Genomic DNA, 23,109 nt, shown 5'->3' with positions numbered 1-23,109 from the left:
GACTCTTTAGTGGTTTACGCAGCTAGACTATTAGAGGTTTCGTTACAATAGGTCGACCGCTTATTCTATCGCGTAATATTAATTTAGGTACGTCGTAGATAATTAACGGTGTTCTAGGGTATTGGGCTGGGTCACACCTCGCCAGTCGGACCTCTGTACTACGTAGGTCGGTCGGCCGCTTTTCGGGTCCAACCCCTGTATAGCGCTCAAAGGGGGCCCACGAGACTCCTGATGCACTCCTGATGGACTCCTGATGGAGATAGTGATGGAGAGGGGAAGACCAAGTTTCCCTCTTGTACGAAAGCTACTAAATGGAGAAGGGAAGACCAAGTTTCCCTCTTGTACGAAAGCTACTAAATGGAGAAGATGATTGTGCCTAAGCACGTTCATGTATCATGTTATTCTTTCACATTAGCGCGGGAATTTGACCCACTTATACTTCCCAATCAGGACCAGTGGTCGGGATAATCACCCGACCATTAGTCGTATCAGGTCCCTCAGCTTCGGGACAATCTAGAATCTTTGGGTGCGGTATGAAGGAGTTTGTAGGAAACCTGAAGAAGCTCCCTGGCGTGTTTGTTCAGTTTGATGTTGAGAAACCTCGATGGTGATTGTTTTCAACCATGTGGCAATGGATTATCACGATGTTGTAGTGCTGTTGTGGGTTCTTGTCGGGAAACTTGGAATGGAAAGACCCGCAGGTGTTCCAAGCTCTTCTGCTGATCTCCAAACCCAGAGAGCATGAGGCTCAGTTGGGTCCTTCCCTAGTGGCTGCTACACTCTTTGACCACTAGCCCGTCGACTAGGGAAAAGACGGGTGTGAGAATACAGTTAGAGATTGCGATGCGCTTCATGACTTGTAACGTTTTAAAGCGAAATATCTATCTGTTGGCAGCACCTAGCGCCCAACAGAACGCTAGGTTTATATTTGCATATTGGCACGGGTTTATTCGCATGACCAACGCTATCTAGCAACTTACTGGTTACTTGAAGGCCAGCCCGCGACTGCCGCCCCTTGTGGTTCCCCCTGTAAGCTTTGCATGAACCCGAAAGAGAAAAAAGCCAGAAGTGGTTGAATATCTAGTGCCTGCGGTAACACGTAAATATTGGCTTCAACCTATTCATAGGCCATAGCTGGCTTCGCTAAATATCATGCAAGCGTTTTTATCACCTTTGAGCTGGTCTCCCGCGATAAGCGAATCAATGATGTAACCAGTGTTAAATCCATGCAAAACTTGCAGCTATCGGAACACAACCTCTCCGTTGCTCTAAACTGCACTCACATTCGTGGGCTGCAGTTACCTCACACGGATCATGCACCGATAATGAAATACAACTGAGATCTCATCATGCGCGTCCGTTCACTTTAAACTGATTGAGTGTGCTGAGTTGTCCATTGAATCCAATAATTTTGGGTCTCTTATGAGCGAGTAATGTTGAGGAGTCATTTGAACATCCTGACAGTCGCATTGCCACCCCTGCGCCGGAAACACTTGCCTCAAAAAGCAAGCAGCTGTTGCTGACGAAGGGGATCGTTGCTCAAGGGCCTTCCAAAAGTTGCTTACGGTAAGTATCCCGCGGTTTGCATACAGAACGGCCAACTAGCATTCGCAGTCGACTCAAGCAACACCCTCAGGCTTTCATTGATGAACCGTTCGTACACAACGCTAACTCACCACGAGCATCCGACCAGCCGTGATGCCCACCATACCTTGAAAGTCTGCCCGAGATTACAATGCAAGATCCATTTAGCTGAAGGGTGTCGGGCATATATTCTGCAATCGACCAGCAAGCAAGTAAGTCGCACATGCCAAGGCTGTTCAATGACCTAGAGGGGTACTCTGGGTCCAATCGTCCTCCGCGCAAATAAACCGTTGACAATCGCAGCAACTGTGATTGGCGCAGACTCAACACGGTGTATTCCACTTCCTCACAGGAACTCCTGCATCATTTGACCCGTTGTGAATCCAGCGACCCGACTACCGACCCCCAGTCATCCAATCACCTTCACCAGGTGACAAATCCCAGCTGGTCTACTCGGAGGCTACTTGGATTGTTACCTGATGAATATCAACAACCATATCACCCAGACACCAGGACAAGGTTTTGCACTTGGAAAACAAGTGCAGTAGGACCGCCAGAGCCCTTGTCTGAAGCTCGAATGTCGCATCTCACAATGTCGGAACAGGAGCTTGAGGGTTTATCAGTTCTCAATTCCACGCCTACCCTCCTCGATGGTCCAAACCTGCTGCACGAGCTTGTTCAAAGAACGACAACCAATAATGGACCCGCCATTGACTTCCTACCCCGAGATGGGAAGCCGGTCTCTCTCTCATACGCAGAGTTACACGAGGCCTCAGATGCACTCGCAGCCCGCATCTCCCAAGAATTGGCCACACTACCCAAAAGACGACCCGGAGACCAGCTTATTATCCCCCTTATGATATCCCAAAGCCCAGAGCTCTACATCGCAACGCTGGCTGTCCTGAAGGCCGGTGGTGCCTTTTGCCCCCTGAACCTCGATGCCCCAGCTGACCGGATCAAGTTCATTCTTGGCGACATCAACGCAAGTCTGGTTTTGGCCGGTTCTTCGCTGGTGGATAGGATACCGAAGGAGGGTAGCACTCTCAATATCTTACTCGTTGGAGACGAACATGAAGTATCCGTTGACGACCTCAGCGAGGGGGTGAAATTGCCGACGAGAATCCCCGCCAAAGATGACCTGGCCTACGTGATGTACACCTCAGGGTCGACTGGCATACCAAAGGGGGTCGGCGTCTCTCATCTCGCGGCAACCCAAAGCTTGTTAGCACATGACAGACACATTCCAGCCTTCAATCGCTTCCTCCAGTTCGCTGCACCTACCTTTGATGTCTCGGTGTTTGAGATATTCTTTCCCCTGAAAAGGGGTGCCACCTTGGTGTGTTCCAACAGGACAGACATGCTCACAGATCTTCCAGGAGTCTTGCGGAAGATGAACGTGGATGCATGTGAGCTGACGCCGTCTGTGGCTGGCAGTCTCCTAAAGAGCAGGAGTAACGCCCCAAATCTGAAGCTGATTCTGACCATTGGCGAAATGTTGACCCAACCGGTTGTTAGCGAATTTGGAGGTGATCCGAAGCGAGCTAGCATGCTTTGGGGCATGTACGGGCCTACTGAAGCAGCGATTCACTGGTAAAACTCACAAGTTGCCCAGTTCGCAGAACTACAGCTGATTATACTACACTACAGCACACTACAGTCTGCATTTAGCGCCGAAGCTTCACCAAGCTGTATCGGCTTTCCACTGGATACAGTTTCGGCATTTGTAATCGGTCTGCCAGTGGACCCTGCAGATCCGAAACCATTCAGTATACTGCCCATTGGCCAAATTGGGGAACTTGCAGTGGGCGGCCACCAATTGGCAACCGGTTATATCAACAACCCGGAGCAAACTGCCAGTGCATTTATCAACACGCCTTTCGGACGAGTCTACAAGACGGGCGATAAAGCGAGGATGATGCCTAATGGGACAATTGAGTGTCTCGGACGGGTCGCTGAAGGACAGATCAAATTAAACGGCCAGCGCATCGAGCTCGGAGAGATACAAAACGTGATGCTACGGGCTCAAGGATGCCACGCCGCGTTCGTATGCGTCATGTTCAACGTTCTGATAGCATTTGCAGCCGTTGATGATCCTGCTGGCATGCAAGATGTCATCCTAGCCACCTGCAAAAAGTGGCTGTCTGCCTTCATGGTACCCACAGAAATTATTGTCATGGAAGACTTCCCAAGGTTACCATCAGGGAAGATCGACAGGCTTAGGCTTAAGGAAAGCTATAAATCAGTCAACCTAACAAGCAAAAGCGACACTCAGTATCGAGACGACCTGGAACGATCGTTGTGCGAAACTGCGAGCCAAATCCTGCAAGCAAACGTACAAACTTCAACCAGGTTGGCCTCAGTAGGACTTGATTCACTTTATTCCATCGAATTCGCTTGTCAACTACGCGAGAGAGGACTAGGCATCACCACGGTGGATGTGCTAGAAGCGGGCACGATATCTGACCTCCACAGGCTGATCCAGAAAAAGAAAACGAATAACGACCCACTCCTGCACCTCACCAACGGCCATCACGCACCTGGCTCAAACGAACTACTTGAACTGCTACGAGGAGATCCCGGATGCAGCAAACTTGAAACTGAAATAGACGCCGTCATTCAATGCACCGCATTGCAGACCTCTATGATCGTGGAGACGCTGAAAGACTCCAGATTATACATAAATCAGTTGGAGGTTCGGTTCCCATCCAATCCCACTCCGTCTAATGTCAGATCGTGGATTATCGAGGCTACACAACGGAACGAAATACTCAGAACGGGTTTCATTCAGCTCGATGGTTCCTTTGTTCAAATTGTTTGGAATTGCCTTGCGGATGAACAAATATCAATTGTGGACCATTTCAGCCCAGTCAACACTCAGGACGCCGAAGTGTTTCTCCGCCGCCCTTTCTATGTCGAGATACTTAAAGGCGACGAAACTGGCCCAAGTATTTCTAGAATAACGATACACCATGCTCTTTATGATGGTTGGACTTTTGACTTGCTTCTGGACGATCTTACCATCCTAGCTCATGGAGAGGCACCGCCGGATCGACCTCAGTTCCGGGATATTGGCAAGGATCTGGGCACAATATCTACGAGAAATGATCATGCCAGTGCTAAGGAGTTCTGGGCTGAATACCTGAGAGGCAGCCCAGGTAGCTCACTGCCCAACTTCAGGACTGTCGCAATTCCACGACCAGAGATTTTGACAACCGCTCACAAGATCACCGTTAATCCAGATGCAATTCGACAAATATCATTGCAATCCGGCTTTAGCTTGCAGGCCGTTTTCCAAGCATGCCTTGTATGGCTGTGGGGTGCCATGGTAGGCACTCAAGACGTCACATTCGGATCTGTGTTTTCAGGTCGCACGTTGCCAATATCAGACATTGAAAGGGTCATGGGGCCCTGTATTCAAACTCTACCTGTGAGAGTTGACATTAGTGACTCGCGCACCATTTCCGAGCTGATTCACTGTCTACATTCCATCAATCGCCAGATAATTCGACAAGATCCTCTACCGCTTGAAGGAATCAAAAGAGCCGCTGGAATGCCTCTCTCAAGCAAGCTATTCGATGTACTTTTTGTCTACCAAGAGTCTCTGGCGAGTCGAAAGCGTGGTGCGGGCCATGGTGTTGTTAAAGAAATCTGGCATAAAGATTCACTGGAGACAAAGCTCCTTGTTGAGATCGAACCGTGCGACGACCACTTTGCTGCCACCTGGACGTGGCATTCAGATGCATTCGATGAGTCACAGATCGAATCTTTCGCACGTCATTTTGATCAACTGGTGCATCACTTTTCTGAGCATCTCAATGAACCCATCAGTTCAGTACAAGGGTCTTTTCCGTCGCAATTGCTGTCTACGTACACATCTGGACTAGAGTCAGTGGAAACACTCTCCAGCATCGCCGAGTTGGTAGAAAAGGCAGTCACAGAATCTCCGGATGCCATAGCTCTCTGCTTTGCTGATTCCGTTGGGAAAGGGTTGATGCAAACTCGCACGTTGACCTACGCGGAACTGAACCAAACTGCCAATCAGATCGCGAGACATCTTCAAGCATGCGGAGTCGAACCGGGTGGAATTGTTTCTATAGTCATGGAAAAGTCCCTGTTGTTATACTGCGGGATACTGGGGATACTTAAGACGGGCTGCGGATATCTCCCAATCCTCCCGTCCACCCCTATCAAACGGGTACATCTAATACTGGAGCAAGCTCAGCCCCAACTTTGTATCATTGGCGATGCTTCCAAACCGTTCAAAGATGGTCTATTTCCTTGCAGAACGATCCATATTCATGACCCTGCAATTTCAACCTATAATGACACAAATCTCAGGATACCCGGATACCCCTCACAACTCGCCTACATCATATACACAAGCGGGACGACGGGGACTCCCAAGGGTGTATCTGTCACGAACAAAAACTTACTCAGCAATATCGAGGTTCTCACACGCATTTATCCACATGACAGCAATTCGAAAATGCTTCAAGCTTGCTCTCAGGCCTTCGACGTCTCGGTTTTCGAGATCTTCTTCACATGGGCCAACGGCATGTGTTTATGTGCCGCGACGAATGACACCCTGTTTGAGGACCTGGAAAGGACAATTCAATCGTTTCAAGTCACACACCTCAGCATGACTGTTACTGTGGCTTCTCTAATCAACCCGGAACACGTCCCCGGTGTAGAGTTCCTCGTCACTTCAGGGGAGGCAATGACGGATGAGGTTCTAGCGAAGTGGTCGAAGGTTCTCTACCAAGGTTATGGCCCATCCGAGACGACAAATATTTGCACAGTGCGCAAGGTTTCGCCAGGCGATTCATCACAATATCTAGGTTGGTCGTTTGAAAACACCTCATCCTTTGTTATGAACCCCAATTCGAACGAACTTGTCCCTTTGGGATGTATAGGCGAGCTCTGTTTCGGAGGCGACCAGGTTGCAGCTGGTTACCTCAATATGCCAGAACTCACCGCGATCAAGTTTTCTGAGCACGCCCAGTACGGTCGCCTTTATCGATCTGGTGATCTGGGCCGTATGCTCCCTGATGGCTCTTTAATTATTCTTGGACGACTCGACACACAGGTCAAGTTGAGGGGCCAGCGAATTGAACTTCAGGAGATCCAAGGCATAGTTCTTGGTTCGAGCTTAGTGAGGGCTTGCGCATGCGGACTTCTCAATCGCAGAGGCGAGACTTCTCAGCAGTTGGCACTATTTTACGTGCCATCTACCTACGAGGGACAACCATTCAAATTCTTGGCTCTCAATTCAGAGCTCAAATGCCTGAATGCTGAGATTTCACAGATCCTGCAAAGTTCGTTGCCGGCTTACATGGTCCCTTCCTTTTTGTTTCCTATCGCTAGCTTGCCCCTGACTTCGTCTGGTAAGATCGACACGGCACGCCTCCGTCAGACAGCAATCGAACTATCCGATGATTTGTTGAGCCAATGCAGCTTCGCTGCTGATATTAGAGCAGATACAACAGAGTGGACCAAGACAGAACTTCAGATCGTCGGCGCATTGGTGGAGACGCTCAGTGTGGATAGGAGCACCATCAATCGTTGGAGCTCTTTTGCGGCCCTTGGGTTGGACTCAATTTCAGCGATTCCGTTAGCAAGGAAGTTGCAAATGAGGTTAAAAGCGAGGATACCACTGTCCCAAATCCTACAGAATCCCAGCATCGGCCGGCTCGCTCAGTCGTTTGCCACTGCAATCGTACCTGCCAACAATTCCCTGGAAACTACCCTTTCAGTCGCGACCACCGACTATGGCTTATTACCAAGCTTGTTGACTAAGAGCATTCGCGCGCGCTTCACAACTTGGGGAATCGACAGCGTAGAGGCCATTCTGCCCTGCACACCTCTTCAGGAGGGTATGCTCGCCTCTTCAGGGGAGGGAAACTCCTATTGTAACCAAATTCTGTTTAAGATTAAGAGGGCTTCTCAAAATCGGAAAATCTTGGACTACTGGAATGAGATGATCAACAGACATGCCATCCTGCGGACTTGCTTTGCGGCCACTGAAGACCCGGAGTTCCCATTCGTGCAAGTCGTGCTGCCTGCTCAAGCAGATATGACGGAATTTAATATTCTTTCAACCGATGACACCTTGTCTCCGAAACAAGGACTTCAACAAGTTGTGGATGAACACCTGAAAATGGCACCCTCAGCAGTTGACTCATACAAGCCACCGATGTCAATCGCCATGATCAACCAAGACGCAGCGGAGTCGCATCTCAGTTTCGTCTGCCACCATGCGCTTTACGATGGCGTCGCCATGGGTATTCTGCTTGATGAGATCCAATGTTTGGCAACAGGCAAGAAGCTCCAGGCTCCCCCTTCCTTTGAGCCCTTCCTTAAAGCATTGTCACTGCCGTCGGACGTGGATGATTTCTGGAAAGTCCACTTTGACTCATTCTCCCCATTGGCTCTTCTACCAAGCGATGGTGTGAAGGATGAAGCAAGCAGCGCGTCAACGCAGGTTTCTGGTCGATGTCAGATGCCACTCCAAGCTATCGAAGCCCGACTACGTGAACTCGGCGTTTCGCTCCTGTCGACTTGTCAAGCAGCATGGGCCGCCACCTTGGCGGCCGCGCTTCACTGCGAGGATGTCTGCTTTGGTAACGTCGTCAGTGGTCGTTCCATCGCGTTGGATGACATTGACAGACTTGTTGCTCCTTGTTTCAATACTATCCCAGTCAGAATTGAACTGTCCAGGTTGACATCAAACCGCGATTTGATGAAGCGGCTCCAAAGCTTGGACGCGACTATGCTAAAGTACCAGTTTACGCCACTAAGGAAAGTTCAGAATTCATTGGGCCTCGAAGGCGAAAAGCTGTTTGACACCCTACTGCTACTCCAACCACCGGCTAAACCACTCGACGAAACGATTTGGACCTTGGAGATGGAGAGAGGCGACGTCGATGTCCCCATCGTCTGCGAGTTGCTTCCTTCCACGGCCAAAGATGTGCTGGATGTCATCGTTCATCGTGATGTGTAAGTTGACCCCTTGCGTACAAGTACTTACAAATTCTAATGCAAAATAGCAACTTATTTCCTGAGAGCACGACCCAGCTACTATGCAATCTGTTTATATACGCTTTCAACGCCTGTCTCCAGTTTCCATCTTCCGAGGTCGACCTGGTCCCTAATTTACCAGCGCATCTCAAGGAGTCATTACAGAAACTACCACAGGCACCAAAACAGATCAAACAACCCCCAGCAACAGCGACACTACTAGCAGAGGAACCATGGACAGATGAAGAGTTGACAGTCCGTGCCGTGGTGTCGAAATTGTCCCGGGTGCTCGAGTCGAAGATCGGAAGACACACGTCGATCTACCGTCTAGGCTTAGACAGTATCAGTGCATTTCAAATTGCGCATATCCTAAACCAGGAGGGATTTACGGTCTCGGCGGTCGATGTGTTAGAGAGCGCAACTTGTTCTGGAATTGTGTCACGCATACAAAACTCTGATCACAGCAAACCTCTGCCAAATTATGATGTTGATCTCTTCAGTCAAATTGTCAAAAGAGAGTTGAGCGCTGCCAGCTTACCAGCGCAACCCGTAACCATTTTACCCTGCACACCATTACAGCAGGGAATGATATCCCAATTCATTCTGTCTCAAGGGAAGAGCTATTTCAATTTTGTCAGCTGGACAGTCAATGCGGGCATCGATGCAGACCGATTACTCGAAGCCTGGACGGCAATATTAACGAGACATGAGATTCTTCGTTCTGGATTCGTGTCTGTCAGCCACCCCGACACATCATTCGCCATTCTCACGTATAGCGAGACCGAAATAGCCACGCCAATCAAAGTTCTCGACTCACAAGTGTTCAACATGGATGAATGGCGGTTGGGTTGTGCCCGTCATGCACTCGAGAACCTGTCGTTGCCACCTTGGCAACTCGCGCTAGTCAGTGACGCTGAATCTGTCAAGATGCACATGGCCATACATCATGCACTTTACGATGCGTATTCTTTGGAGATACTTATGCATGAACTTGCACTGCTATTGCAAGGCAATGAGCTACCCCCAACCAAGCCCATTCAAGTCGCTGTGTCGACTATTTTCGGGCATATGGCTGCAGAGAGAACCGAAGCTGAAACATTCTGGAAGAACAAGGCTGCTAACCTTGTGGTCAATTCATTCCCTGTCATGACGCCTTTGCGCGTCGAGACGCGGCAGCAGATGCATGTCTCCCACGACTTCCGGGTGTCCCCATATGCCTTAAGGGAAAAGGCCGCTACAATTGATGCAACTCTTCAGGCAGTACTGCAGGCGGCTTGGGTCAGAGTTCTCTCATCGTATCATGGCGATGCCGCTGTCACATTTGGTGTCGTACTCTCTGGCCGTTCGGGTGAGCATCTGAACGAAGCTTTGTTTCCTCGCATCACAACCCTGCCCGTCATGGCTCGGAACATCGACTCGAACAAAAAGCTATTGCAGTCCATGATGCGGTACAATGCCAGTCTGCGCCGATATGAACACACGCCGCTTTCGCATGTTCAAAGGTGGATTGGGAGTCCGAACGCCCTGCTATTCGACACGATCCTTGTGTTTCAGCAAGCCGCATCGGAGGACAAGGAGATGCAGCCGTGGATAATTGATACTGAGAAGGCAGTGGTTGAGTATCCCGTTTCGCTTGAAGTGGAGGAGCACTCTTCCGAGACGATGCGAATGAACCTCGTCTTCTACGACGATATTCTTCCCACTGAGCAGGCTGAGTTGGTCCTGCAGCAATTCGATGCGATGTTGATGCATCTTCTGAACAACCCCGATGGCGTTGCAGATGGTCTTGGCGCGTTGAAGCCGGAGCTGTTTTCCTTGCTCCCGGCTGAGCATGATAAGCTGCCTACGGAGGTGAGACTAATGCATCAATTCGTCGAGAAAAGCGCGTTGAATCACCCTGACAAGCTAGCTCTGGAATTTGCGAGCGATCTGGACGAGGATGTCCCGAGAAGGCGGTGGACCTACGGCGACCTGAACGAGTGTGGTAACAGAGTTGCCAATTATCTCGTTGTCAATGGAATCAAGCCTGGTGGCACTGTAGCCGTTTTGTTTGACAAGTGCCCAGAAGCATACATGGCGATATTGGGAATTTTGAAAGCGGGATGCGCCTTCGTGGCGTTGGACCCGAGTGCGCCAGCTTCGAGAAAAGAGTTCATATTGCGCGATTCAGGCGCGACCGCGCTCCTTGTACAGGGCGACGGTGAAGAGGACTTGGGATTCAATTATCCGATACAGGTTCTCAGAGTAGCTCTTGGGCACCTTTCCTCATACCTTTCAACCACTCCTATACTGCAGAGGGAAATCACTGGCGAGGACACCTGCTACTGCCTATACACGAGTGGCACGACAGGCACGCCCAAAGGGTGTCTCATCACCCACGACAACTGCGTACAAGCTATGCTCGCCTTTCAACACCTCTTCGCGGGGTATTGGGATGCCGAATCTCGATGGTTACAGTTCGCATCGTTCCACTTCGACGTATCGGTTCTAGAGCAATACTGGTCGTGGTCTGTGGGTATTGCCGTGGTCGCAGCACCAAGGGATCTAATTCTTAGTGATTTGATCTCGACAATCTCTACCCTGGACATAACGCATATCGACTTGACGCCTAGTCTGGCAAGATTGGTGCATCCCGACGATGTCCCCAGTCTATGCAAGGGCGTCTTCATCACAGGCGGCGAGCAACTGAGACAGGATATCCTGGATGTGTGGGGGGAAAAGGGGGTTATCTACAATGCGTACGGTCCAACCGAGGCCACGATCGGTGTCACAATGTATTGTCGTGTCCCGCGAACTGGGAGATCCAGCAACATCGGCAAGCAGTTCCCGAACGTGGGGGCATATGTCCTTCGTCCGGGGACCGATGTGCCTGTTCTGAGAGGTGGGGTGGGTGAATTGTGCATCTCGGGGAAGCTGGTCGGCAAGGGGTATCTTAACAGAGATGAACTCACACACGAACGCTTCCCGACACTGCGTGGGTATGGGGAGAAAGTGTATCGCACAGGTGACCTAGTGCGGGTGCTGCATGATGGATCTTTTGACTTCTTGGGCAGAGCGGATGATCAGGTCAAACTCAGGGGCCAGAGGCTGGAGATTGGAGAGATCAACCACACAATTCGGAGTGGTGTGGCACAGATAGTGGATGTGGCCACCCTCGTGACTAAGCATGGTAATCAAGATCGAGATGTGCTGGTCTCGTTCGTCGTCACAGAGGTACACCAGGATAGAAGTCGGGATTTGGTCGCTCTTACCGACCAGAAGAGTGTCCGAGTCTGCGAAGAGGCACGAGAGGCTTGTGGTGCCAAACTTCCAGGATACATGGTGCCGACGTATGTCTTGGCCGTGCCATTCATCCCGCTATCTGCAAACAACAAAGCGCAAGCCAGCGTCTTAAAACAACTTTTCAACGATATTCTACCGGGAACACTAAGCTCGCATCTTTCTTCCACGAACGAGCCACTTGAACGAACCGAACCGCACCTAGCTCGTGTACTGGCTGAGGTCACGGGAACGGAAGCTAGCGAAATAAAGAAGGGCAATACCATCTTTGACCTCGGGATTGACTCGATTTCGGTCATTAAACTGGCAAGATGTCTACAGGCTGCTGGGTTCAGCCGTTCTAACCCATCCGCGATCTTGAGAAACCCGCGACTGAGTGCGTTGGCCGGCATTCTTCGCGAGAGCTCCGACATTAGCAGTTCGTTGATGCTCAGCGATGGAGTCGTAAATCAATTTCTCCGGATCAAGCAGTCGATCCTAGCGTGTTATCATCGCCACCTTGGAGCAGTGTGTCGCGCATTTGCAGTGGATAGAGGTGAGATGGAGTACATCGCGCCTTGTACACCACTGCAAGAGGGTATGCTGTCCAGATCAACCACCGCCGATGGAAAGGCGGCATATTTCAATGTATTTCAATTCGACATCGCCTCAAATGTCGACATGGAGCGATTGAAAGACGTCTGGTTTGCTGTAGTCAAAGACCACTCGATTCTCAGGACGAAGTTTCTCCAAACGGCTGACGGATACGTTCAAGTCGCCCTGAAGAACCCATCTTTTGCCTGGAATGCGTTTCAAGTCGAGACGAATAACCTATCGCATTTCTTGGAAAATAGATACGACCAATGGGTTCAATTTAACAGCGGTGACTTTCAGAGACCGCTGGAAGTTGACTGCATCGCACATCGAGACAAACAGATGCTGGTGATACGCATCTTCCATGGCCTTTATGATGCGCGCAGTTTCGATTTGGTACTTAAAAATGTCAAAGCGGTCTACAGACAAGAAACTACGGATTCGGGCCCAGCTTTCATTGATGTACTGCCGCATGGCCCCTTGTGCGATTATAGCGGTACGAGGCCGTTCTGGACGCAGTTGTTTGAGGGCTTCACATTTCAACCAATGTCAAATCTTCTCAGTCAAACTGAGATACCGACCGATACGATCAGGCCAGACGTAGTATTATCCAGAGAGCTCAACATAGAAGGCCTTGAGCGAAAGAGGAGAGAACTAAGCGTCACGCAGCAGGCCATACTTCAGGCTGCCTGGATCGCGGTGCTCCGACAACGTTTCACGGCTTGGCCAACGATTGGCATTGTGCTTTCAGGCAGATCGATGATGATTGAAGGGGTTGAGAACACCATCGGACCACTTTTCAACACGCTTCCATTCCGTGTGAAAAAGTCTAATCCCTCGTCGACGTGGTCGGACTTGATCCAGGAGACCCACCAGTTCAATGCCTCAGTGCTATCATTTGTCCATGCCCCTCTCCGCCAAATCCAAAAGTGGTGCACAAATGGGCAGCCGCTTTTTGACACGCTATTTGCCTTTGGCCACGAGGAGGTATCGAGTGGGGAGGAAGAGTTGTGGACTGAAGTTGCCTCGACGTCGCAATCCGACTATCCCCTTGCGATTGAAGCAACTGCGAAGAGCGCCAATCGGGTGAAGATCACCCTCGTGGCTCAGCCTCATATCGCTACTAAAGGCGCGCTTAGCTCGCTATTTGATGAGCTTGATCAGGCGCTGTCATCAATTGCTGAAGGTGGTGAGCTCTCAATATTGACTGAAGATTCAACCGACCCTAGGGGTAGTTCAGGGACAACTGCCCGTGTTCTCCTAAACCAGTCGCATGCAACATTGCAGGATGCCCAGGATTGTGCGATTATTTGGACCGATCAAGCCCAAAAACTGCGTCACGAGGTTGCTGCGCTCGCCGAGGTTCCTGTCGAAAGTGTCAAGGGGAATACCACGCTGTTTGAATTGGGTTTGGACAGCATCGATGTCGTCAAGCTTGTCGCACGACTACGGCGAATTGGACTCAGTCTAAAAACGAGTGAACTCATGAAGCGGCCTACGATTAATGGGATACTTTCTTTCGATAATAATGGCATCGCTATCAAGAAAAGCTCGACTTTGCAAATAGCGCAGCTTGAGGAGCAGAGCTCAGTTCTCAAGTCCTTCATTAAAAGAGCCGGTCATAACATGGAACAGTTTGAGGCCATTCTGCCACCCACACCACTCCAGGACTCCATGGTTGCTGAAATGCTTCTTTCAGACTTTCAAAGATACTTCAATCACGACATCCTCGAATTTTCTTCTGACACCGATACTCAAAAGTTGAAGGGTGCACTGGAATTGGTTATCGCAAACTCTCCCATCCTCCGAACAACATTCGTGGAAGTCGATGACCCAAATATCGGCTCAGCATACTGCCAAGTCGTACGAAAGCAGATTGATTCATTCCATATATTTGGATCACTCAGAAACGTGGACCAGCTAGACGACGTCATAGAACACACACGACAGAAAGCTGCTGCAGCTAAGGGGACAGCTCATCTATTACAGTTCACACTTGCCACGGTTGCCGGTCAAAAGACGTATCTCGTCTTCTCAATTGCGCACGCACTCTATGATGGTGCATCTCTGGACATGTTCCACCGGGATGTGCTGTCTGCGTATGATGGAGTCTATAATCCTCGCCTTTCATATGCACCTACCTTGGGTGCTATACTGGCCAGCCACGGCGAGCAAGCCGAGAGCTTTTGGGGCGAGTTCTTGCAGGGCACTGTTCCGACTCTCCTCGCTTCTCGGTCAAATGCCGTAGCCCTCAAACAACCAAAGAGCACGGTACACAGGTTGGAGTTCTCGTCGCAAGTGGATCTCACAATCATCAAGAAATTCTGCGCCCGCCATGGAATCACGGCCCAAGCCCTAGGACAATCCTGCTGGGCCGCAGTACTAGCCTCTGTCTCCCAATCGCTAGATGTCGTCTTCGGCGTCGTGCTTTCGGGGCGAGACACGGATGAAGCACAGGGGCTCATGTTTCCGACTATGAACACAGTCCCTGTGAGAGTTGTGCTTCATGGGAGCACGACAGAATATCTGGAGTATATCTGGGAGAACCTGAAGAATATCAATGAGTTTCAGGGCTTTCCCCTGAGGATGGCGATGAAGCTTGCTGGTGGTGGATGCGGTGAAGGTGGTAAAATTGGGGTAGGGGGGGCATTGTTCAATACGCTATTTACGATGCAGAGTCGTTCTGGTGAGAAGGAAGACCATGTAAAAGAGGGAAGGTTATGGAAATCTGTGAAGTCGGCGGCAGAGATCGAGTACCCTGTCTGCGTCGAAATGGAACTTTTCGATGCGGGTTTGGCGTGGAGAGTTGCGTGTGATGAGTCTTTCCTTACGCACGAACAGGCTGGGGAGATAATGGGAAACTTGGATCGGGTTTTGAAATTCCTTGTTCATGAGGACAGCAGGGACGTACTCAGGTTTGAAGAGCAGGGAGGGAAGGTGTCTGTCTGTGGATTGACGCCCTTCTCGCTCAATCACCCCAGCAAGAATAATGGGGCGGAGGGCCAGCAGAGCCTGCCTCGTCGCGATGAGACTTGGAGCCAGTCGAAAGAGGCGATAGTCATCGTCGAGGTCTTGGCCGAGGTTGCTGGCGTCTGCCCCAAAGATGTCAGGCCGGGTATGTCGATTTACCACCTCGGCCTAGACTCAATCAGTGCCATCAAAGTCAGTGCCATGCTGCGGAAACGGGGAATGGTCATTTCAGTCAGAGACTTGGTTAGAGGTGGATCCCTTGGAGGTATCACATCCAAGATCCAGGCTACTCAACCAACCAGAACGGCTGAGGTAATTTCACAGTCTGGCGTATTCCATCGCGCTGAAAAGATGTTGAAGGACCTCGGCATTAATGTTACAGGAGTTATCTCTGGGATTGGGTTAAGCAAAGAGACAGTCGAGATGGTTTTGCCAGCACTACCAGTACAAGTTCATATGCTCAGCATGTGGCAGAACACGGAAGGGGAACTGTTCTTCTACCAATTCGAGAACGTACTACCAAGTCATGTCTCTAAGAATGCAGCGAAAAGAGCTTGGTCTGCTCTGGTTGATGAGATGCTCATCCTCAGGACAACCTTCGCAGCCACGGGGTCTCACACAGTGCCTTTCGTCCAAATTGTCACGAGGGCTGACCAAAAGCAGCAGGGTGGAGAGGATGATGAAAATCCTGACGTCTGGGATTTCAAGGCCTCTAGCAGTCCTTTCGTCCTTCTCGAAGCTTCCAAATCTGCCAATGGTTTGGTCTCGTTCAAGCTCAAAATACACCACGCACTCTACGATGGTGTGAGTTTACCGATGCTCATCAGTAGTTTCAAGGAGCTGTGCGGCAATACAGCGTCAAACTATTCGATGCAAGCAGTTACAAACAACAGCCTCTGGGGCTACTTCGTGTTGAAGCACTGCGAGGACGGCACACGAACAAAGAGAAAGCAATTTTGGACATCATATCTCGATGGCGCTCGCATCTCTTTGGTATCGTGGTTTAATCAAGCTGCTTGTTCGTCACCAGGCCCAAAAACCCGTACAGTCAAGTTCAAGAGCGCTGCTGTGAATGATATCAACAAGCTGAAGATAACTGCTTCCACACACGGTATCACCATACAGGCTCTCTTCTTCGCCGCCTACGCCAAGGTCCTTGTGAGCAAGTCAACCGAGTCGGCACGCCCTACCCTTGAGAATAGTCATCACGACATCGTATTCGGCATCTATCTTTCCAATCGCGTCTCCTTACACGACGAATTGCAAAATGCGCCTTTGCCCACTCTCAGCATAGTGCCTCTTCGAGTTCGATTCGAGCAAGATGAGGACCTAATTTCCATAGCGAAGGAGATACAGAGGGATGTTGGCAAAATCAGCTCGTTCGATAATGCTTCTGTTGGGTTATGGGAGATTGAGAAATGGACCGGTGTGAAGATTTCGTCGTTTGTTAATTTCCTCAGTCTGCCGGGGCAGAGTGGCGATGGAGGTGAGCCCTCTGCAGCAGTTGATGGAGATGGTGTGAATCTCTCATTGAGTCGATCTCCCCCAATGACACAATGCGCCAAGCTTGCTGAGCCGCAAGACGTACTAACAAACAGTGTGAGAGATATCTATCTGGTAAGTAAAGTAATTCCGCTCATGTTACGGAAACTTTCATGTATTGACAGTTTCAACAGGATGCAGTTGATATCGAGGCTGCGATATCCAGTAGCCTGGATGTTGGAGTGTTTGGTTCCGGGTCATTGATTCCACAGGCTGAAGCTGTAGTGGTCATTGAACTTATTGTGCGGGAGTTGGAAGCGGCTGTTTAGTACTCTATCCAGTTATAACAACATGGCATTTTTCTTCAATATTACGCTGGCACTACACTGGGATGAAAGTGGAACAGTGCCTGATTCCATGGGATGACAGGCCCCTTAGTTAGAGTTATTTTACCATCGAGGTCAAGTGTCGCTATTAGTCTACTGGTTTCTATATTGGAGATGGAATCCGTGTTTCTAATAGGGTTCCACATGAGAAAGGGTAGACGGGCTAGAGATCTTGGGGATAGGCCGTTGCTAAGGGTTTGGTGCTCAGGTTCCATCCACCATCAGTGGACTAGCTGTAGTAAATGTAACGAAACCTCTAATAGTCTAGCTGCGTAAACCACTAAAGAGTCTGTAAGGGTTTGTGCTAGTAAGTAAGTCCTGCTGCGGAGTCCTCAAGCAATAATATCGGGGTTTGACGTATGGAGTATAGGGCTCTGGGTAACTGAAGTATTCAAGTAGGGTAACTGGGAATTGAGTCTTCAAGGCAGTTTACCTCACCAATGGGTTAGATTGATGCTTAGATTGATCACTGAAGTAGAGACTGTCTATCTATGAAATGTGTTAGGCAACTTTGGTGGGCTTTGCCAAGACCACCAAGGTTACCACGTGACTTAGCCCTTCGGGACTAAGTCCAACCTTCGTGCTCCATAGGACTAGATAGAATGTCATGCTTTTACAACCTCACAAACTTTCAAACCTCTGCGTGTAACAAAATGCCTGGGAGTCCTGTCCCTTATATACCCATATCTCCTTCACTGATCCCCACTTGGATGTGTTGGTTGTCCAACATATCCACCCCTGTAGGTCACGTGACCTATCGGTCCTTTCCTTCCTCCGATGCGGGGTTCCGTGATCCTAGCGTCTGTATCCACCTGGCCTGCCGACGGGCCTGTAATGTTGGTTCAGGGCCAACGGTTCGTAACACCAATGCAGCTTTCCCTCCCAACACATATACTATAAACCCCCCACCCCCCATTCGCACACGCATCATGGTTCCTCCGTGGCACTTGCCCTCTCAGACGACTTCTGGAAGAATAGTTGGAATTTTTTGTGGGAATCTGCGGGCATGGCTTTCTCGTCTACCATGCTTCGCTACGCGATGCTTTCCTGCGGCTTATAAGCTGAGCTTAGTGTCTTCCTGGGCTGGGGCCCATAATCCGCAACAGTGTGGGTGCGGTCCTCAACACCAATGGCGTGATTTCATGCCCGCCGAGCATTGTCCTGAGCTGCGTTGATGCTTCAAGGCCTATTCTCACTTGGACGCAGATCTCAAGTGCCTGGCCGCATCGCTGTGGCGCTGGACTCTGGAGCTGCTACAAACCCCTGCGGCTCGTTTCCATTTCCAACCGCGTAGCAACCTGCAGATAGGCCAGAGTCGCCTGAAGGCCATCATCACCAGAATTAGTTGCTGAGCTAGTCCGGGATGCGCGAGCTCCGATTTTAGCTGCTGCTACATAGAGAAGTTGGGGGAATGTAAGCTTGTCGGTGACTGGCTGGGTAAGATCAATCCTGGAGTGAAACAAGATGGCAAGAATATGCAGCCGAAAGGCGCGAATGCGACAATTATATCGTATGGAGTTCTAGTGAAAGGAGGCATTGAAGTCTGGGGACTCGTCAGGATTCTGCTTCCAAGCCGAATCATAGTCGACTGGCAACGGGTATCCTTGCATAGTATTCTCAAACTAGCAAAACACGTACATATGGATCCGCACACGCTTTTCTCTAATTCGATGGGCGAGCTACGCACAATTATTAATAGGACGACTCCCTATCGGCCCAACGTCGTACTTGCGTCACCTTAGATAACCTGGACATATTAGCCGGCGGTCCCAATCATCTCATTTTCCAAGCACGATTCAGGCAAACGAAGTGGAATCCTTCCAATTGGCCATGACACAATCCGTTGCGCTTATCACGTTAGATGTCGAGCTACCATCCCCTATGAAGGCCCTATTCTGGAAGGAATGACTTCCAACTCATTTAGGCAGCCGGAATGCTGCGATAATCGACCAATTAGTCACTGTATCTCGCAACCTGTTCCAACTGTAGTTTTTCCCATTGTGCGATACCCCCGACTTACTTGTTCCGGCCAATGGACATCGTCGGCCTCGAAATCACTATCTTGACAATATTAACGAAGCTTATCCAAGCTTTGACCTTCCGTGACGATTCCTTGGCTTTAGCCACATCCGGAATGCTGCCCGAGCGACTCGGCAGCTTGGCAATCTTGGCAGAGATAACGGGATAGGGTATGTCTTGTTTTTCAGCAGGGGAGCTGGTTGGCAGTCAGTGCCGCCAAGGGCTGGGAAATACTATCAACCATCTAACTGTTGCAACGAGGTATCGTGCAGCTACTAGCAGTTATTGCACGGAAAAGGCAGCTACCCTGCCGGTATGCAACATGGAACATGATTTATCGCCAGATAGGCTCCGAAGCACCCCACCCCGGCAGTGCCCAGACTTCGGATATTGCAAAGCTGCGTACAGTAGACGGTTCCGAGGAGCTGGGTCCTGGGATCGCAGTAAGTTTCATATAGCTGCGAAGTCTTATCGCCAAGGTGTGAACATTCGATCCCTGGCCAGTGCTGACGGCGATGTAACGTGAGAGGCGATATAAGGTTGACTACTTAATTGATGCTCGGCGTCCTTCCTGCGCGACTCGTGTCTGTTGTCGCACGTCAAACCCTCCCGGCCCGTTTCATAACGTATCTGGGAATCGTCTAAAGACCTGAGGGTTGTCTCGTAGTTCGTCAAGAGCATCACTTCAGCTTCGGAAAGAGCTAGTAGTCATCATCATGGCCGGTATGTCTCTTCCCACATGATGTTGCGTGGACCAACACCTTAAAACTGGAATGTATACTGACCATGCTGCCTTAGACACGGCTTCCGCTATCGCAACTGTGCCGGCTTCGGTCGGCAATGTGGGCGACAAACACCGGCAGTCATATGACGAAACAGCTGCCAAGGCCATCGCGGCGGCCGATTTGCAATCGTTTCAGCCGAGTGGTGAGGATGAACATGCCAACTTCCATGGGCTCGTGTTGCCCACCGAGGAAGAGCGTAACACGCTTCGTCGCGTGGCGGGCAAGATGCCTGCTTCCTGCTACTACCTCTGCGCCGTCGAGTTCGCCGAGCGAGCGTCCTACTATGGTTGCAACCAGGTTTACAAGAACTTCATCCGCGCGCCGCTGCCCCCTGACGGCAACGGGTCGGGCGCCACCAAGCCTGGCTCGGAGTACACGGCTGGTGCGCTCGGCCGTGGAGCCGTCACGGCGACGGCCATGACCGAGGCTTTCAAGTTTCTGGCGTATGCATTGCCCGTGTACTTTGGCTGGCTCGCCGATACCAAGTACGGACGGTTCAAGATGATCTGCTGGGGCGTGGCCGTCTGCGGTGTGGCTCACATCATCATGATCATCTCTGCTATCCCCTCGGTTCTCATGTCGGGCAACGCCATCGGCCCCTTTGCGCTGTCGCTGTACATGCTGTCCATTGGCGCCGCCCAGTTCAAGCCCAACATTTCGCCCACCATTATGGACCAGTCGCCCCACAAGGTCGCCCACGTTGTGACCGAGGCGAACGGCGAGAAGGTCATCGTCGACCCCGAGGAATCCATCAACTCCGTCATGTTGTGGTTCTACCTCCTCATCAATATTGGCGCCTGCACTGGCATTGCCACCTCCTACCTCGCCAAGCTGGTTGGCTACTGGGCTGCCTACCTGATCCCGACGATATTGTGTACGTAACTTCGAGACTTTATTCCTTCGCCTTTTCGGTCTATCTCCAAGCAAAAGGTGTCTGAGCTCTTTTTGCTCGTGAGATGCGACTTAGCATGGCCAAGTTATCACTTGGATATCCGTAAATGACCAATACTGACTCACGTTGTTGCAGATTTGTTACTGCCCCCTCTACTGTGGTTCCTCAACCCGCGCCTGGTGAAGCAGCCGCCCGGTGGCTCCGATCTCGGCAATGTCTTCAAGGTACTGGGCGACATCTTTGCGCACGGCGGGCTAAAGAAAATCGGACGTGAGGGGTTTTGGGAGCTTGGTCTGCCCAGTGTTCGCAAGGCCGCCGGTAGCACCAAGACCTATAATTACGATGATCAGTTCGTCGATGACGTACGCCGTACATTCCAGGCCTGTGGTATCTTCATGTTCCAGCCCATTTTCAACATTAATGACGGTGGCTTGGGCGCAGCAGCCAATGCGTTGACGGCGGGTATGAAGAACGAGGGGCTGCCCAACGATTTGCTCGACAACTTGAACTCTGTCTCTATCGTCGTCAGTAAGTCAAACCGTTCACTTTGGCTTCGAGCGTACCGAATATTGTGAGCGATGCCACTAACAACCGATGCAGTGGTCCCTTTCATGAACCACATCATGTACCCTTTCCTGCGCAAGATGGGCATCAAATGGGGCCCCATCTCTCGCATGACCTTCGGTTTCGCACTGTGTACCATCGGTTCCATTGGCTACTCGGTGCTGCAGTACAAGGTCTACCAGACGTCACCCTGCGGCTACAACGCCACGACGTGCGCCGAAATCGTGCCCGAGGGCTCGCCGTCCCTGTCTACCGTCAGCATTAGTCTCTACTCCATCCCCGTCATCCTCACCGCCATCGCCGAAATCTTCGTCAACGTCACTGCCTACGGCATTGCCTACTCACGTTCACCCAAGAACATGAAGGGTCTCGTCGCTTCCATCAACCTCTTCACCACTGCCATTTCTGCCGCCATCGGTCTCGCCTGCAGTAACGCTATCCAGGACCCCTACCTAGTGTGGGTCTTTGGTGGTTGCACCATTGCGGGCGCGGTGCTCTGCGTCATCTTCTATTTCACCTTCAGACACATCGATCAGGAAGAGTTCGTCATCAACACCGACTTCTCTGACATGAAGCGGGATTCGGATGCTGAGAGCGACCTGGGCCACAGCGACAAGAAAGTTCTGGCCGATGAGAAGAAAATTCCATCGAAGAATTCTATCGAGAAGTCATATTCGGTCATGCGTAGAGGTGGATGAGATATGATAGGGATGTTGTTATGCTTGCTTTGTTGCTGATACCCGAAAATCCGCTCTTTCGTGAGTCATAATTGTTTCGTGTAAATGTATGTACTTAATTACGTAGAAGTAGTCAATCGTCGAGCAATTTGACCCCCCAGTGCTTGAAGTTTTTCCATTCAGTGTATTTCTCGTGTCATGAGTGCGGCGTAGCTTCTGTGACTGAGGATGTCACACGGGCTAGCCAGACAGTTGAGGACGCGCCGAAGCCCAACGTACTGACGACCCGGTAGTGCGAGTTGAAGACTTGGTCGAGTAATCGGCTAGTATCGCGCTGCTTTGTAGCCAGGGTTGTTTACTCTTCGATCTTCCGAGCCGGGTCGATGCGTTGAAAGTCGGGACTGGTGAATGACCAGAGGACCGGGGCGAGATGTCGGCGTAGCCGTCCAGAGGCACACCGGAGGAGAGAAGACATCGTGGTTAATGTGTTTCATGTGTCAAGTCGAAGTTTGGGTACACCATCAAGCCAGATAGACCGGGCCAGTTCAAACAATGTCCACCGCTCCACCATAGAGGTAACACTTTAACATTTCAGCTTTGCCATACCTAAGCGGCTTTGCGTGACTAAGTTATGATTTTATGGATTTAATTTTTGTCTCCCCGAGCCGTCAGATTCTCCGTGCATTGGACGTAATTGAAGCACAAGACTACCATGATGCGTGTATGTAGGATTCTAAGACAGTGTTGATGGTGACGAGGATGACGAGGATGACGAAGATGATGAAGATCTTGGGTGGCATATAAGCAAGTCGCTAATACGGTTCCTTCATATAAACCGAATCCTGATCTGTAACGTATAAACTTGCGTCAACAAGGCATTA

At 50.5% G+C, this 23,109-nt stretch overlaps 4 protein-coding genes across 4 annotated transcripts; all 4 read left to right on the top strand.

Moving 5' to 3' along the window:
- Positions 1 to 1,941: 1,941 nt before the first annotated feature.
- Positions 1,942 to 17,594, top strand: BCR38DRAFT_526047 (amino acid adenylation domain-containing protein). Its single transcript, XM_040865339.1, has 4 exons — positions 1,942 to 3,174; positions 3,232 to 8,580; positions 8,631 to 17,040; positions 17,100 to 17,594. Exons 1-4 carry the CDS (start codon positions 2,162 to 2,164, stop codon positions 17,232 to 17,234), a joined length of 14,907 nt encoding a protein of 4,968 aa, XP_040713804.1. The 5' UTR covers positions 1,942 to 2,161; the 3' UTR covers positions 17,235 to 17,594.
- On the top strand, positions 17,249 to 17,677 carry BCR38DRAFT_38843 (uncharacterized protein). Its single transcript, XM_040857528.1, has one exon. The coding sequence runs from the start codon at positions 17,328 to 17,330 to the stop codon at positions 17,565 to 17,567; it is 240 nt and encodes a 79-aa protein (XP_040713803.1). The 5' UTR covers positions 17,249 to 17,327; the 3' UTR covers positions 17,568 to 17,677.
- Positions 17,678 to 17,689: 12 nt separating this feature from the next.
- BCR38DRAFT_38827 (uncharacterized protein) lies at positions 17,690 to 18,616 on the top strand. Its single transcript, XM_040857525.1, has one exon. It carries the CDS (start codon positions 17,894 to 17,896, stop codon positions 18,464 to 18,466), a length of 573 nt encoding a protein of 190 aa, XP_040713802.1. The 5' UTR covers positions 17,690 to 17,893; the 3' UTR covers positions 18,467 to 18,616.
- Positions 18,617 to 20,083: 1,467 nt separating this feature from the next.
- Positions 20,084 to 22,249, top strand: BCR38DRAFT_348331 (uncharacterized protein; the record flags this gene model as incomplete). The annotated part of the gene is made up of 3 exons (XM_040856411.1): positions 20,084 to 20,969; positions 21,123 to 21,515; positions 21,588 to 22,249. 3 exons carry the CDS (start codon positions 20,084 to 20,086, stop codon positions 22,247 to 22,249), a joined length of 1,941 nt encoding a protein of 646 aa, XP_040713801.1.
- Positions 22,250 to 23,109: the final 860 nt, after the last annotated feature.

Source organism: Pseudomassariella vexata (assembly GCF_002105095.1).
Source record: "Pseudomassariella vexata strain CBS 129021 chromosome Unknown BCR38scaffold_10, whole genome shotgun sequence".
NCBI lineage: Eukaryota > Fungi > Ascomycota > Sordariomycetes > Amphisphaeriales > Pseudomassariaceae > Pseudomassariella > Pseudomassariella vexata.
The sequence above is the reverse complement of the archived record's forward strand: the minus strand, read 5'-3'. Positions and strand labels throughout refer to the sequence as shown.